This window comes from Caretta caretta, chromosome 8 (assembly GCF_965140235.1).
Source record: "Caretta caretta isolate rCarCar2 chromosome 8, rCarCar1.hap1, whole genome shotgun sequence".
Classification (NCBI taxonomy): Eukaryota; Metazoa; Chordata; order Testudines; family Cheloniidae; genus Caretta; species Caretta caretta.
This window is the reverse complement of record NC_134213.1, coordinates 4,533,840-4,545,102: the sequence shown is the minus strand read 5'-3', so window position 1 is coordinate 4,545,102 and position 11,263 is coordinate 4,533,840. Positions and strand designations below refer to the sequence as shown.

The 11,263-nt window shown below is 41.4% G+C and overlaps 1 protein-coding gene across 10 annotated transcripts; it reads left to right on the top strand.

Moving 5' to 3' along the window:
* Window positions 1–126: 126 nt before the first annotated feature.
* Window positions 127–11,130, top strand: CNOT8 (CCR4-NOT transcription complex subunit 8). 10 transcript variants are annotated; one of them, XM_048860819.2, is made up of 8 exons: window positions 127–423; window positions 1,212–1,313; window positions 2,237–2,363; window positions 5,464–5,657; window positions 7,254–7,415; window positions 8,279–8,423; window positions 9,320–9,430; window positions 9,737–11,130. In XM_048860819.2, exons 3-8 carry the CDS (start codon window positions 2,247–2,249, stop codon window positions 9,884–9,886), a joined length of 879 nt encoding a protein of 292 aa, XP_048716776.1. In that variant the 5' UTR covers window positions 127–423; window positions 1,212–1,313; window positions 2,237–2,246; the 3' UTR covers window positions 9,887–11,130. The 10 variants fall into 10 exon arrangements, with proteins under 10 accessions (XP_048716776.1, XP_048716778.1, XP_048716768.1 ...); XM_048860811.2 differs by having other exon boundaries at window positions 128–423; window positions 2,222–2,363; XM_048860810.2 differs by having other exon boundaries at window positions 128–423; window positions 2,167–2,363.
* The last annotated feature ends 133 nt before the right edge of the window (window positions 11,131–11,263 follow it).

Sequence of the window (11,263 nt, the reverse complement as noted above, 5' to 3'; positions counted from 1 at the left end):
TTCCCCCACCGTTGCGCATGCGCCCTCCGAACAAGACGCTCTGCTCCCCGCCACGCCCTTGCGCACGCGCATTCGGGCAGCCTATTGCCGCCCTACCTAATCGCTTGACCAAGCTCGCGCCGCCGTTGGAACGAGCTGCGCGCGCGGGCGGTTGGGCGGCGTGCCCCCTTCCCCGACAGAGCCTCAACTCTCGCGAGAAATTCTGGCGCTGGCGCAGCTGCGCAGGCGAGGTCCGGCCGCCCGCCAGCCCGCCTCGGGACGCGGCGGGGGGAAGGGAGGGGAAGGAGCAGACAAGCCACGGCCGAGTGAGCGGCTAGAGCGGCCGGCGGGAAGTGGCGGCTCAGGGCCCAGCTTCCCTTCCCCAGCCCGCGCTCGCTCCCTGCCTGTGCGCCTGTGAGGAGACGGCCCTGGCGGAGAGAGCAGGTGCCGTGCGGGGAGGCCCCGTTAGACGCTCCCTGAGGGGAGCTGAGCGGGGAGAGGGACGGAGGGGGAGGGGAAGAAGAGGCGGGGCTGGGGAAGAGGGGGGGGGGCTGCCAGGGTGAAAGGGGTTGGGTGGGGAGCAGAGCCCCCCCACCCGTTGCCCCCCGTGGCTAGCGATGGGTGCTGTCAGGGGGGGTGACGGGAGCCTCTCGATTATTTTTGTGCCTTTTTATTTCCGTTGTGAGAAGTGTAACCTCCTCTCTTGGAAGGAACGTGGGAGGTTACTGGGGGCTATTTCGCTGCCCTCCCGTGGCCTGATTTAGCCCCCCACCCCCCTTCTTAAAGGGGATTTGCATGCCCCTCCACGAGACAGTCCCAGGCAAAGAGCGTCTCCTGCGTGCTGCTAGATCGTTTGGTGGAGGCCTCGTCCCAGAGCACAAGGGTGCCTGCCCTCTTCTCGGGAACAGTAAACACGGTGTTTCTGACTGGTGGCAGATTGTGCTGGAAGCAGTAGGTGCAAACTTCCTCTTCGGCTGTGTACCCCATTCCTGAGCTGCCCCCTAATAATGAGGCTAAGGCTGAGGCTGCCAATAGGTTTGCCATTTACGTGGAGACCTGCCCACTAATAATGAGGCTAAGGTGTCCATATGTCCTGATTTAAAAGGGCAGTCCCAATATTCAGGGCTTTTTCTTATATAGGTGCCTATGATCCCCCACACTCCGTCCCGATTTTTCATTCTTGCTATCTGGGCACCCTAAACGAGGCACAGATAGTATTTCATCTCTTATAGGCTGCCAAAAAGCCAAAGATGGTAACAGCATAATCTCAAGGGTGGTGTGTTTCCTCTTCTATCTGTCATGGCAGTAAGGACATTCTGGAAAAACTAGAGTTGGTAAGAACCAAAAGGCCTACATTGATGATATTAAACTTAACAAAAGTTTAATTCCTTGGCAGGTAAAACAATATTGATCAGCACGTGCTTTCATAAAGTTTTTGGTGGACTGTTTAGTTTCACTGCAGCTTCTGTAAATAACTCTAGATGCCTTTCATGTTGTAACTTGCTATAATCTTGGTGCTTGTCTACACGTGGTTTTCATACTGCTTTAACTATCAGCACAATCCCCTAATATGAGTGCAGTTATACCCACGTGTTTAGCCCCATAAATGTATCAGAATAATCTTTACTGTTATAACTGTCCGCACTAGAGGTTGTACTTATGTAACTATATCCACATAAAAGCTCACTCCTTACCGGAATAGTTAAACTTCTACAAAATCTTTGTAGAACAGGCCTTGGGGAATTAAAACAGAGCAGCACACATCTTTCAATAACACTGCAGTAGGGAGCTATTTACTCTTACTTTCTAGCCCTAACAGAACAACACTGTTGCAAAAGCTGTACAGAATTAAGGTATTAGTTCCTTTTAGGCTTGTAGAAATAGGCCTTACACTTGGAGTGCAGACCTAAAAAAGGAGAGACACTCACTTGTATCAATTGGACTTAGTAGTCCTAGATACCTTCTGCCAATTTAAAACAGGTTTTGCTTCTTTCTCTTACTGCGTATTGCAAGAATATTCTAAAATCAGGAAAGAATTTAGTTTAATAACTCAAATATGCCACCTGAAGCTGATACCCCAAACTAAGAACATGCCATTCTAACTTTGTTGTTGTGATCTGATTTGTCGAGATGTATTAATATAAAGTAATGTGTGTGTGTGTGTGCTTACTGCACTGTGCTGATTAGGTTACACAGCTTGCGGTTCTACACTACCCTACTTACCATCCAACTTTGACATCAGGTGTTTCTACTCCAGTTCCTGCAAGATGCCAGCAGCAATTGTGGAGAACAGTCAGGTGATCTGTGAAGTATGGGCAAACAATCTGGAAGAAGAAATGAGGAAAATTAGAGAAATAGTACTCAGCTACAGCTACATCGCAATGGTAAATATGCTGTACTTCAGTGATCACCTACCTGACTAAACTGAGGAATTTCAATGCGGGTAACTTGATTGCTCGTATATAAATATAAGTGTATTCTAATGTCAATTTAAGCTAAATAGTAAGTGGAGGAACAGTTGGAAAGCTGCTTGGCATTTAAAATTTTACTTGTTTTTTTTTTAATATATGGTCTTTCTTCAATATCTTGCTTAGCATTTATGTAGATTCTCTGTGAAATCACATAAGTATACAGTGAGGCTTGAAGCCATGTTGAGCAGCTGAGATCCGTTAATGCTTAACAAGTAGGAATGTGGTATTTTGTTCATTTTATAGAGTTTAAAAATAATTAAGATGCTTAGTTAGTTATAAGCTGTTTAATGTAGCTAGCATATTTTTCTTTTGAATGGCTAGTTCATATTGGCTTCATGCTGGTATATGGCAATAGGCACACAAGTCACAACTTGTTAGCTAATAGGATTGGTCACCTTTTATAATGGCCAGGCACTGCTGCCTTATAGGAAAGGAAATGATTTGGGCTTGAATTTCATGTTGTTGTTTTTTGTTCAGATAAATTTGTTTAAAAAGGCCCAAGAATCCTGTGGAGAAACAGTTTCAGGAGGGGCGTTTTGTAGGGGGAACTTTCAGACCCTTAAACCCCCCCCTTCCTCCTCCCCCAGCTGTAAGTTTTACTTCATGACATATGTCATAGTTACAGTATTTACAAAAAAAACCTTTATCTTCACTTAGTGTCTCTAAAACCCAAGGTATCCAAATTCCTTTAGGAATGCATACTTCAATTCTGAGTACAGTAGTAGCCACTTAGAAATGGGATAATTACCATCAGTAGCCATATTTGCCTTTTGAAGGTAGAGAGCTCCATATATGCGGTGGTACAGAAAAGAGACAATTTTTAATGACCCTCACTATGCAAGTGTGTAAATATGAATCAGTTCCATCACCACTGAAATGCACACACGTCTGGATGGATCGTAAAGGTGCTGAAGCAGGAGCTTCCTCCTTTCCCATCTATAACCTCTTCCTTTTTGAGCTTTCAAAGTTGAAGTTTAAGTTGAAGTTTGTTACATGACAATTCCATGGCCACACTGGTGTCTCCTCTGCATGATTGCCATTGTAGAATCAGGCAGAAGGGAGATTGTCAAATACATAAGGTTGTATACATAAGGTTCTTCTCTTGTATACACTTGCGTTTCCCATTAAATTAGACTCTAGAAGATTCATGAGCATATCTGTGGGTGGAATTTACCCCACAAATCTGAAATAATAGTAGGGAACACAAAAACATTACTGGCCAGATAAACTGTTTTTCATATATATTTTCTCCATTATTAATGTCCCTTTTTCTTTACATTTTGTTCATACAGAAGTTTCTTATCAGTTTAGGGCACCTGGGGTGTTGTCTAGTAGTGTCTCTCAAAAGCAATCATTATCGGCCACAGCATGGGAGATCACACAACAAATAACCACTGTACTGATTTTTAAAGTGTTTTGAGGACAATACGCAGTCCGCCGATATAAAATAGGTTTTAGCAAATATTGGGGAGATAAAGGATTTATTCCAGGAGGGGGAAAAAGTCTCAAGATATATGCAGCAACATTATAAACTGAAAGAAAGGGCACCATTGATAAGTGAATAGTATCAGGAGCTAACAAACTGTATCACCACAGAAAGATTATTTTTTTAACGGAGGCCTGTGAATGAAATAGAAATTGTCTAAAATTGCAGTTTCTCTTAGCATTCTCTAAACTTTTTGTTCACTTAATCCAGTTTTATTCTAGTTGTTCAAAGGATATAAATTGTCCATCAGGTGTTCTAGTTGTTAGATATAATTGGGGGATTTGACTTTAAAACTGTGAGCAGACTAGCCTTCTGGCTGGGAAGTAAAAGTAAAATGGCAGCTCTCCCTAAGAAGCACCAAAACCATTCAGGGAGGGGTATTTAATTTTTTGTACTTTCCCTTTACAAGTGTTTAAATCAGTAGCAGTGTAGTGTATGCGGTGTGTGGTGCTGGTTTCAAAAACATAGCAAAGAAAAGAAAAATTCTTCATTAGGAAATGAGTGTAAACCTATTGAGTGTGGTTTTCCTGAATTTATCTCCCAGCTTCCTGACTTCCAAACCAAAAAAAAAAAAAAAAAGTGATTTTTGCTTATTATTAATGAAGAGACAGATTAGAAACAGAAATACGGAGTGATTGTTGCATTGTCAGTGTATTGTACGCGTTGGCCCGAGTGTTACCATTCCATACCGAAAGTTTTGTTATGGATGGGAATGCCTGTAAAATTCTGAGATGAAATGCTTGCAGTAGACATGAACAATTCAGCTGTGGGCATCCTGTGATTTATCAGCTACATCATCCATCCCCCAAATTTTAATATGGGTGTATACAGTCAATGAAAAATATCCCATTTTTGTATATCCCATGGGAATACTTGAATCATGTGATATATAATATCACTTTGAGTATGTGTACCCAGAATAGATTAAGGGCCCTGTTCTTTGGTCTGTGTATGTATGTTTGTGTTGATGGGGTTGTGTGTGCACACTTCTCCCCTAGAATTTCCAAAGTGTGCTGTAAAAGCTGTTCAGCTCAAGTATTCTTTACCTCCCTCATACAAACGTTTAACCTTTGTTTAATGTGAGGAATCATTAACACTTACTAATTTGTAAAAGCAGGTATATCTTAAGGCTAGGCAAAATTTCTTACGTGGAGCTATCGTTCTAGGTTCAGGATGGCTGAATTATGGGGAAGTTTTCTTTACCTTACTCTCTCATCCTGTCTGAGTTTACATTTTGGTTCTAAATATTATAAGATCTTATGTATTAGTATTCCTTCCTGCTCGCTGTACTGCATCTGTATTGCTAAGGGGGCCAAGTATGGATTTCATGGTTTGTGTATAGAGGTTTAAGGTTGTGTAGCAAACAGCACTGAGAAAAAGCTGGCAAAGCAAATACTGTAATTATATATAAAATAAATAAATAAATAAATAAAGGATGGGAAGTTTAGTAATGAGAGCTGCTAGTGTCAGACTGAATGTGCAACTTACTACTATAGCAAGGTTTAACTTTTCATGCTCCTTTCCTAGGACACAGAGTTTCCAGGAGTCGTAGTTAGGCCAATTGGTGAATTCCGCAGCTCCATAGATTATCAGTATCAACTTCTTCGGTGTAATGTTGATCTCCTGAAAATCATCCAGCTGGGCCTAACTTTCACGAATGAGAAGGGGGAATATCCTTCTGGGATCAACACCTGGCAGTTTAACTTCAAATTCAACCTTACGTAAGTCTTCTGAGTCAGAGAACAATCCACTACTCCCCGCTCTTCCCATTATACTTCGACCAGGCGACAGCATGTTTCAGCGTGTCCATTGCCAGCAATTGAGGCTGCACCAGGAAAATTCAGATCTCAGCATAAAAGGACTAAGTTGTGAGCCTTTCTGACACCATGGAAGATATTTGACTTTCAGGAGTATTACAAGTCTTGTTAAAATGTTGCTCTTGAACCGAGCTTTGTAACATGTTGTTTGCTTGATGGTACCACTAGATAATTTAGGTCCAGACCTTGAGGTACCTTACATTTGCTTTTTGGAACCTGAAGGACTCTTCCAGGTTATGATTTTCTTTAAACTCCATCTCCATTGTCCAGAAATAACAGATCTGCTCTCTCTTCTGGTTCTGCAACACTTAAAATCTATACCTTTTCCCAGAGCTGTGCTGGAGTATTAGATGTGACCTAAGCCAAGAAATATTAACCAAACTCCATTAGCTATCCAGCAGCACTAATCTTGTCAAATGGAACAGGGCAGTGGTTCTCAATCTTCTCCATATCATGACTCCATGTAACAGCTGAAATAAGTTTCAGGACCCTTTCACATCTAGCCATAAAGAAAGGGTGGGTGTGCACGATAGTCGAACTGGCTGGAAATTTTGTGACAGAATGTTTTTCTGCAGAAAATGGCAATTTGTCAAAAGCTAAATGGCATCAATTCCAACAAAATTTAATTTTGAACAAAAAAAAAAAAAGCCTTTCAGTAATGTCAAAATGTTCTGGTTTGTCACTTTTGGAATGGAATGTTTTAGTATTTTTTTTTAAACTGCTTTTTGTTTTGATATTTCTTTAATATTAACATTTTTTAAAATTAAAAATGTCCGTATGAAAGAAACATTTTGATTGACCCAAAACAAATTTGTTTTGAGATTTCATTTTGTGGGAAACTTCAAAAACTTTGTTCTCGTTCTGTTTCAGAAGGGGGGAAAAAAATTAACTTGTGAAACAGAAAATCCTGTTCCTGCCGAGCTCTGTGTGATACATCCCTTCTCCCCCTTCCTGGTCCTGTTTGAGAGGCCACAGAATAGGCAATAATTGGGAGTGAAAAAAAATACAATTTGATTTCTCAAATGGCATTGGAGATTAAGGAAAGTAATACATGCAGAGATGTGCAATGGCCTTTACTATAACAACTCTGCTGACTGTATTTGAGCCACATCTGCGCACTTCTGAGACAAAAATCTGTTTTTTGCTTCTGCTAGCTGCAGAGGGAACAATGCTCAGAAACTGTCAGCCGACACAGTAAAGGTGGGTTCTTCTGGCTTGGACATCAGCAGTGGAATTAATAACAAAGTTACAATTGCAGAATCGCTTATTGTTGGGGCTGCACAAGCCAGAAAGATCGTAGGTGGCGGTTGCAGTTGCACCAGCAGTTTAGAGAACATTTTTACCTGTAATCTGAATTGATACGAAGTTCCCTGAGACATAAAAAACAGTCCAGTGTTGCCATTGTCAGTGTTTTGAACTGAAGTATTTGGAGAATACTTCTTTGTAGCTAGGAGCCTGCCAGATCAGCACATCTAATGCAAAGCTGCCTTTCTCTTTTAGGGAGGACATGTACTCACAGGATTCCATAGACCTCCTTGCAAACTCTGGGCTGCAGTTCCAGAAGCATGAGGATGAAGGGATTGATACCTTGCACTTTGCAGAGTTGCTCATGACTTCAGGGGTGGTCCTCTGCGAGAATGTGAAATGGCTCTCATTTCACAGGTTGGTGCAAGAGGAATTGAAAGTGCGTTGCTTATCAGAGAATATTGAAGCAGCAAAATGAATAATCTTGTCAGATTTACTCCCACCTTTGATCTTAATGAATAAAACACAGATTTTAAGGAGATGAATTTATAACTAACACACTCTAGTTTCAGTTTTTCAGCTAGGTAAACCTGATTGTAGCCAGTGCTGGCAAACTCTGGACTTCTAAAACTTTCCCCTTTGAAAGCAGGAGTTAACAGAAAACTGAAGTAAAAGAATAAGGAACTGTTTATTGAACTCATGTGCATTGTAAACTAAAGGTTTTGTTTTCTCTGACCCTACCACAGTACTGCTTTCTCTCTTTTATGAGTATCATTAGGATGTATGTTTACTGGACAGGGGAAGAGGTCTGTGTAGCTGAATTGCCCCTCTTGTAGTTGGCCTCTTGAACTACTTAACTGCATAGCCACTTTCTGATCTGTCACTCACCCAAGTATCCCTCCTGGAAGTGAGGATGCAAGGCATGGGACCCTAGGCTTTATGCCTTCTCTTCTTACCTATTGCACGTTGCTCCAGCCACTGAGGCCAAGTTTACACTAGGAAAAAGGGTGTTTTTCTTCTAACAATATAGCTTTTTTGTGTGTTTCTCTCATTGTACAATCCTAGTGTAGACAAGGCAAGTGGTAGGGGGTCCTACCTTATCGTTGGTGGTTGAGGTGAGCCCTACGCTTCCATGTGGGGAAGTTAGTGAAGTTTTATAAGCAGCTGAGATGTTAGGGTCTGAATGATATGCAATAGAGAGCCATCACTGTGAGGAGGGGGATATTGCTTTTGGTTGTGGCTGCTGCTCACTTACCAGATTTTGCACAATTCTCTCTCAGTGGCTATGACTTTGGCTACATGGTGAAACTGCTAACGGACTCCAGGCTTCCAGAGGAGGAACACGAGTTCTTCCATATCTTGAACCTTTTCTTCCCATCCATCTATGATGTCAAATACCTAATGAAGAGCTGCAAAAACCTTAAGGTATTTAGTTCCTGTCAGTAACTGTGCTGAGCTAAGAACGTATTGGAATTTGCCTTGTTTATAACATTCTATACATAAGTGTGTAATAAGCCAAAACAGGGGTTGGTTGCAGATGTACAGTATTTTAAAATTTAGTGGTGAGGGATAATTCCTCTGGCTGTAGCCATGTAATGGCACTATGTACATACGACAGAAAGGTTTGTTCTACCTCCTCTGCTCTTTTGACTAATCAATTAGGGAACAGTTCACAGGATTCATAGGGTACTTATTTCTGAAGCCTGCTTAGACTGGGCATACTTCTCCTGTCTTTGAAAAGATGTGGATCAGCATTTTCCTTTTAAATGAATTATTGCATGACTTGGATAACTGCTAAATGCTGAAATCTGTTCATCAACTTCCAAGCATTGTTTGGATTACAGTCCGAGTTTTTCCCTTCTCCAGAGCTGAGTTGTTGTTTCCTGTGGTATGTCATCTGAGCACTGGCATGCCCAAGTTCTCACCCTAACTCTGACAATGTGGCTTTAGGCAAATATTTAACCTCTCTCTGCCTCCTTCCCTTGTCTTCAAAATGGGAAGAACATGTACCTACTTCCCAGCTGCATTGAGGTTGTATTAGTGTTTGCAAAGTGCTTGGAAGATAAATAGCCCCTTAGTTGCTAAATATTACTCTTTCTATGCTGTTGAACTGAGAACTCGGGCATTCCGGTGCTCAGATGACCTAGCATGTGTCACTCAGTTCAGGCTCTTTTGTTTTTTTAATCAATATTGGTACATCAGCTGTGATTAACTCTAAAGGCAGCCATTAACCTTCACGTCTAGAGGAAGCATGGTATGTGGTAGCACTGGGAGGGGAGAGATTCCAGGTTATTAAATCAGTGTTTTTTCTCTCATTGTAGGGAGGCCTTCAAGAAGTTGCAGACCAGCTGGATTTGCAACGAATTGGACGACAGCATCAGGCAGGATCAGACTCTCTGCTCACAGGAATGGCATTCTTCCGAATGAAAGAGGTATCCCTGGCTCCCTCTCCTTCCAACAGCAAGATGAGGGGGAACATGGTTTATGGCCTGACTTTTCCATCCCTGCATGCACTCCCTGGCACTTTCATTTTTGAATCCTTATTGTCAGCCCTTTAGGCCTTAGACTAGCAGTCGTGAGACTTGGTAGTGTTGGCAAAAATTTCTTCTCCACCTATCCCCTCCTCGTGGGTATGTTGATTGCAGTCACTTCTGGGGTGGAGGGTGGCATTTAACAGAGCTGAACTTTGGCGTCAAAGGCACTATAAGAAATGGAGAAATATTATTTTTCCCCTACAGTTGTTCTTTGAGGACACGATTGATGATGCAAAGTACTGTGGGCGGTTATATGGCCTTGGCACCGGAGTGGCACAGAAACAGAATGAGGATGTGGACACAGCCCAAGAGAAGATGAGCATCTTGGCTATTATCAACAACTTGCAGCAGTGATAACTGGGTACCACTCAGCAAGATATGTTCCCGGCAGCTGCAGTCCTAATCTGTTTCCAGCAGTCTCTCTCATGCAAATGACGTCTAACAGTATGCATTTGGCATGAGGACTAGAGGTTTGCTGAAGACAAAAGATGCTCTTCATTTTGATTCAAACTTAGAAGAGGGGAGTTTATAACAATGCCAGCATTGATGACTTGCCATCTTTTTAGTACCAAGGACAGGAGAGACACAATTAACATATATACCTCTGTTTTCTTCCTTTTAAAATGTACTGAATCTGCAAGGAAGACTTTACTCCAGAACATTCAGCAGAACTGAGGTTCTGAAATGCCAGTGAAATCAGACACACAAACGCATTTGCAGATTGTGCTTTAAGAAGCTTATTTTAAATTTTTTTGTTGGCTGTAAGGTTGACATCTGCTCCTCACCCTTTGCTTGTTTTTATCTTTGGTATTCTGTAGAAGTGACCCACTCGTTCATGGCAGAGTTTTGGATAGGATAATGTAAGAGACTTTCCCTGGAGCTAAAACATTCAAATAGTTGTGTCTTGGTAACAGTCAGACATGGTGTATTTGGAGCTGAGTTGACCACCTTCATAGCTCCTAACTTTGTACAATTTCCCACTTTCTTTAGGACGGTTGTGCCAGAGAGGTGTGTCCCACCTGTAAGACTAATCTATCTTCTCATAGATATTAATACAATAAACTGTTCTGCAATAGTTTAAAATGGCCTAGAAGTTTGCCTTTTCTAGAAGAGATTTGTAACAGTTTGGACCAAAATTGATGCTGACTTCAGCCACTTGGTATTACCTGATAACATGGAAGATTTTACCCTTTTCATTTCAGCATGAGCAAGATTAGTAGGTGCATAAATGTGTAAAAAGTGGCTCTAGTTTTATATTTTAGTGATTTAACAGCCTGGCAAAGCAATTGGATTTCCCTTTTATAGAGATAATATCCCCGGGGTGGGAGGTTCACAATTCTGACTTTTTTTAAAATTAGATATTCTAAAAGTACACACCTATATTTTTGAACAGCTTGGAAATATGTTTAAAAAAAACCCCAAAACTTTTGCCTAGAGCAAATTAAAACTATTTCTGAGTCTTGCATTTTAACAAGCTTATAAAAATTCTTGATTTTTTGCAATGATTAAAATGTTATAAGCTGGTATTTAAAATGCATGTAAATACTATTGATGTTTTTAATTTTGTAAAATAAAGATTTTTTTTTAACCAGTTATAAGTTTCGGTTTTTCTACCTCATTCTAACACTTACTGAAATTACTGAACTTGCAGCAGCACCTCGTGGGGAGCAACTAACAGTTCTACCTTAATCTCTTCCTAAATTCTCTACAGGTAAATGCAGCAGGATATGA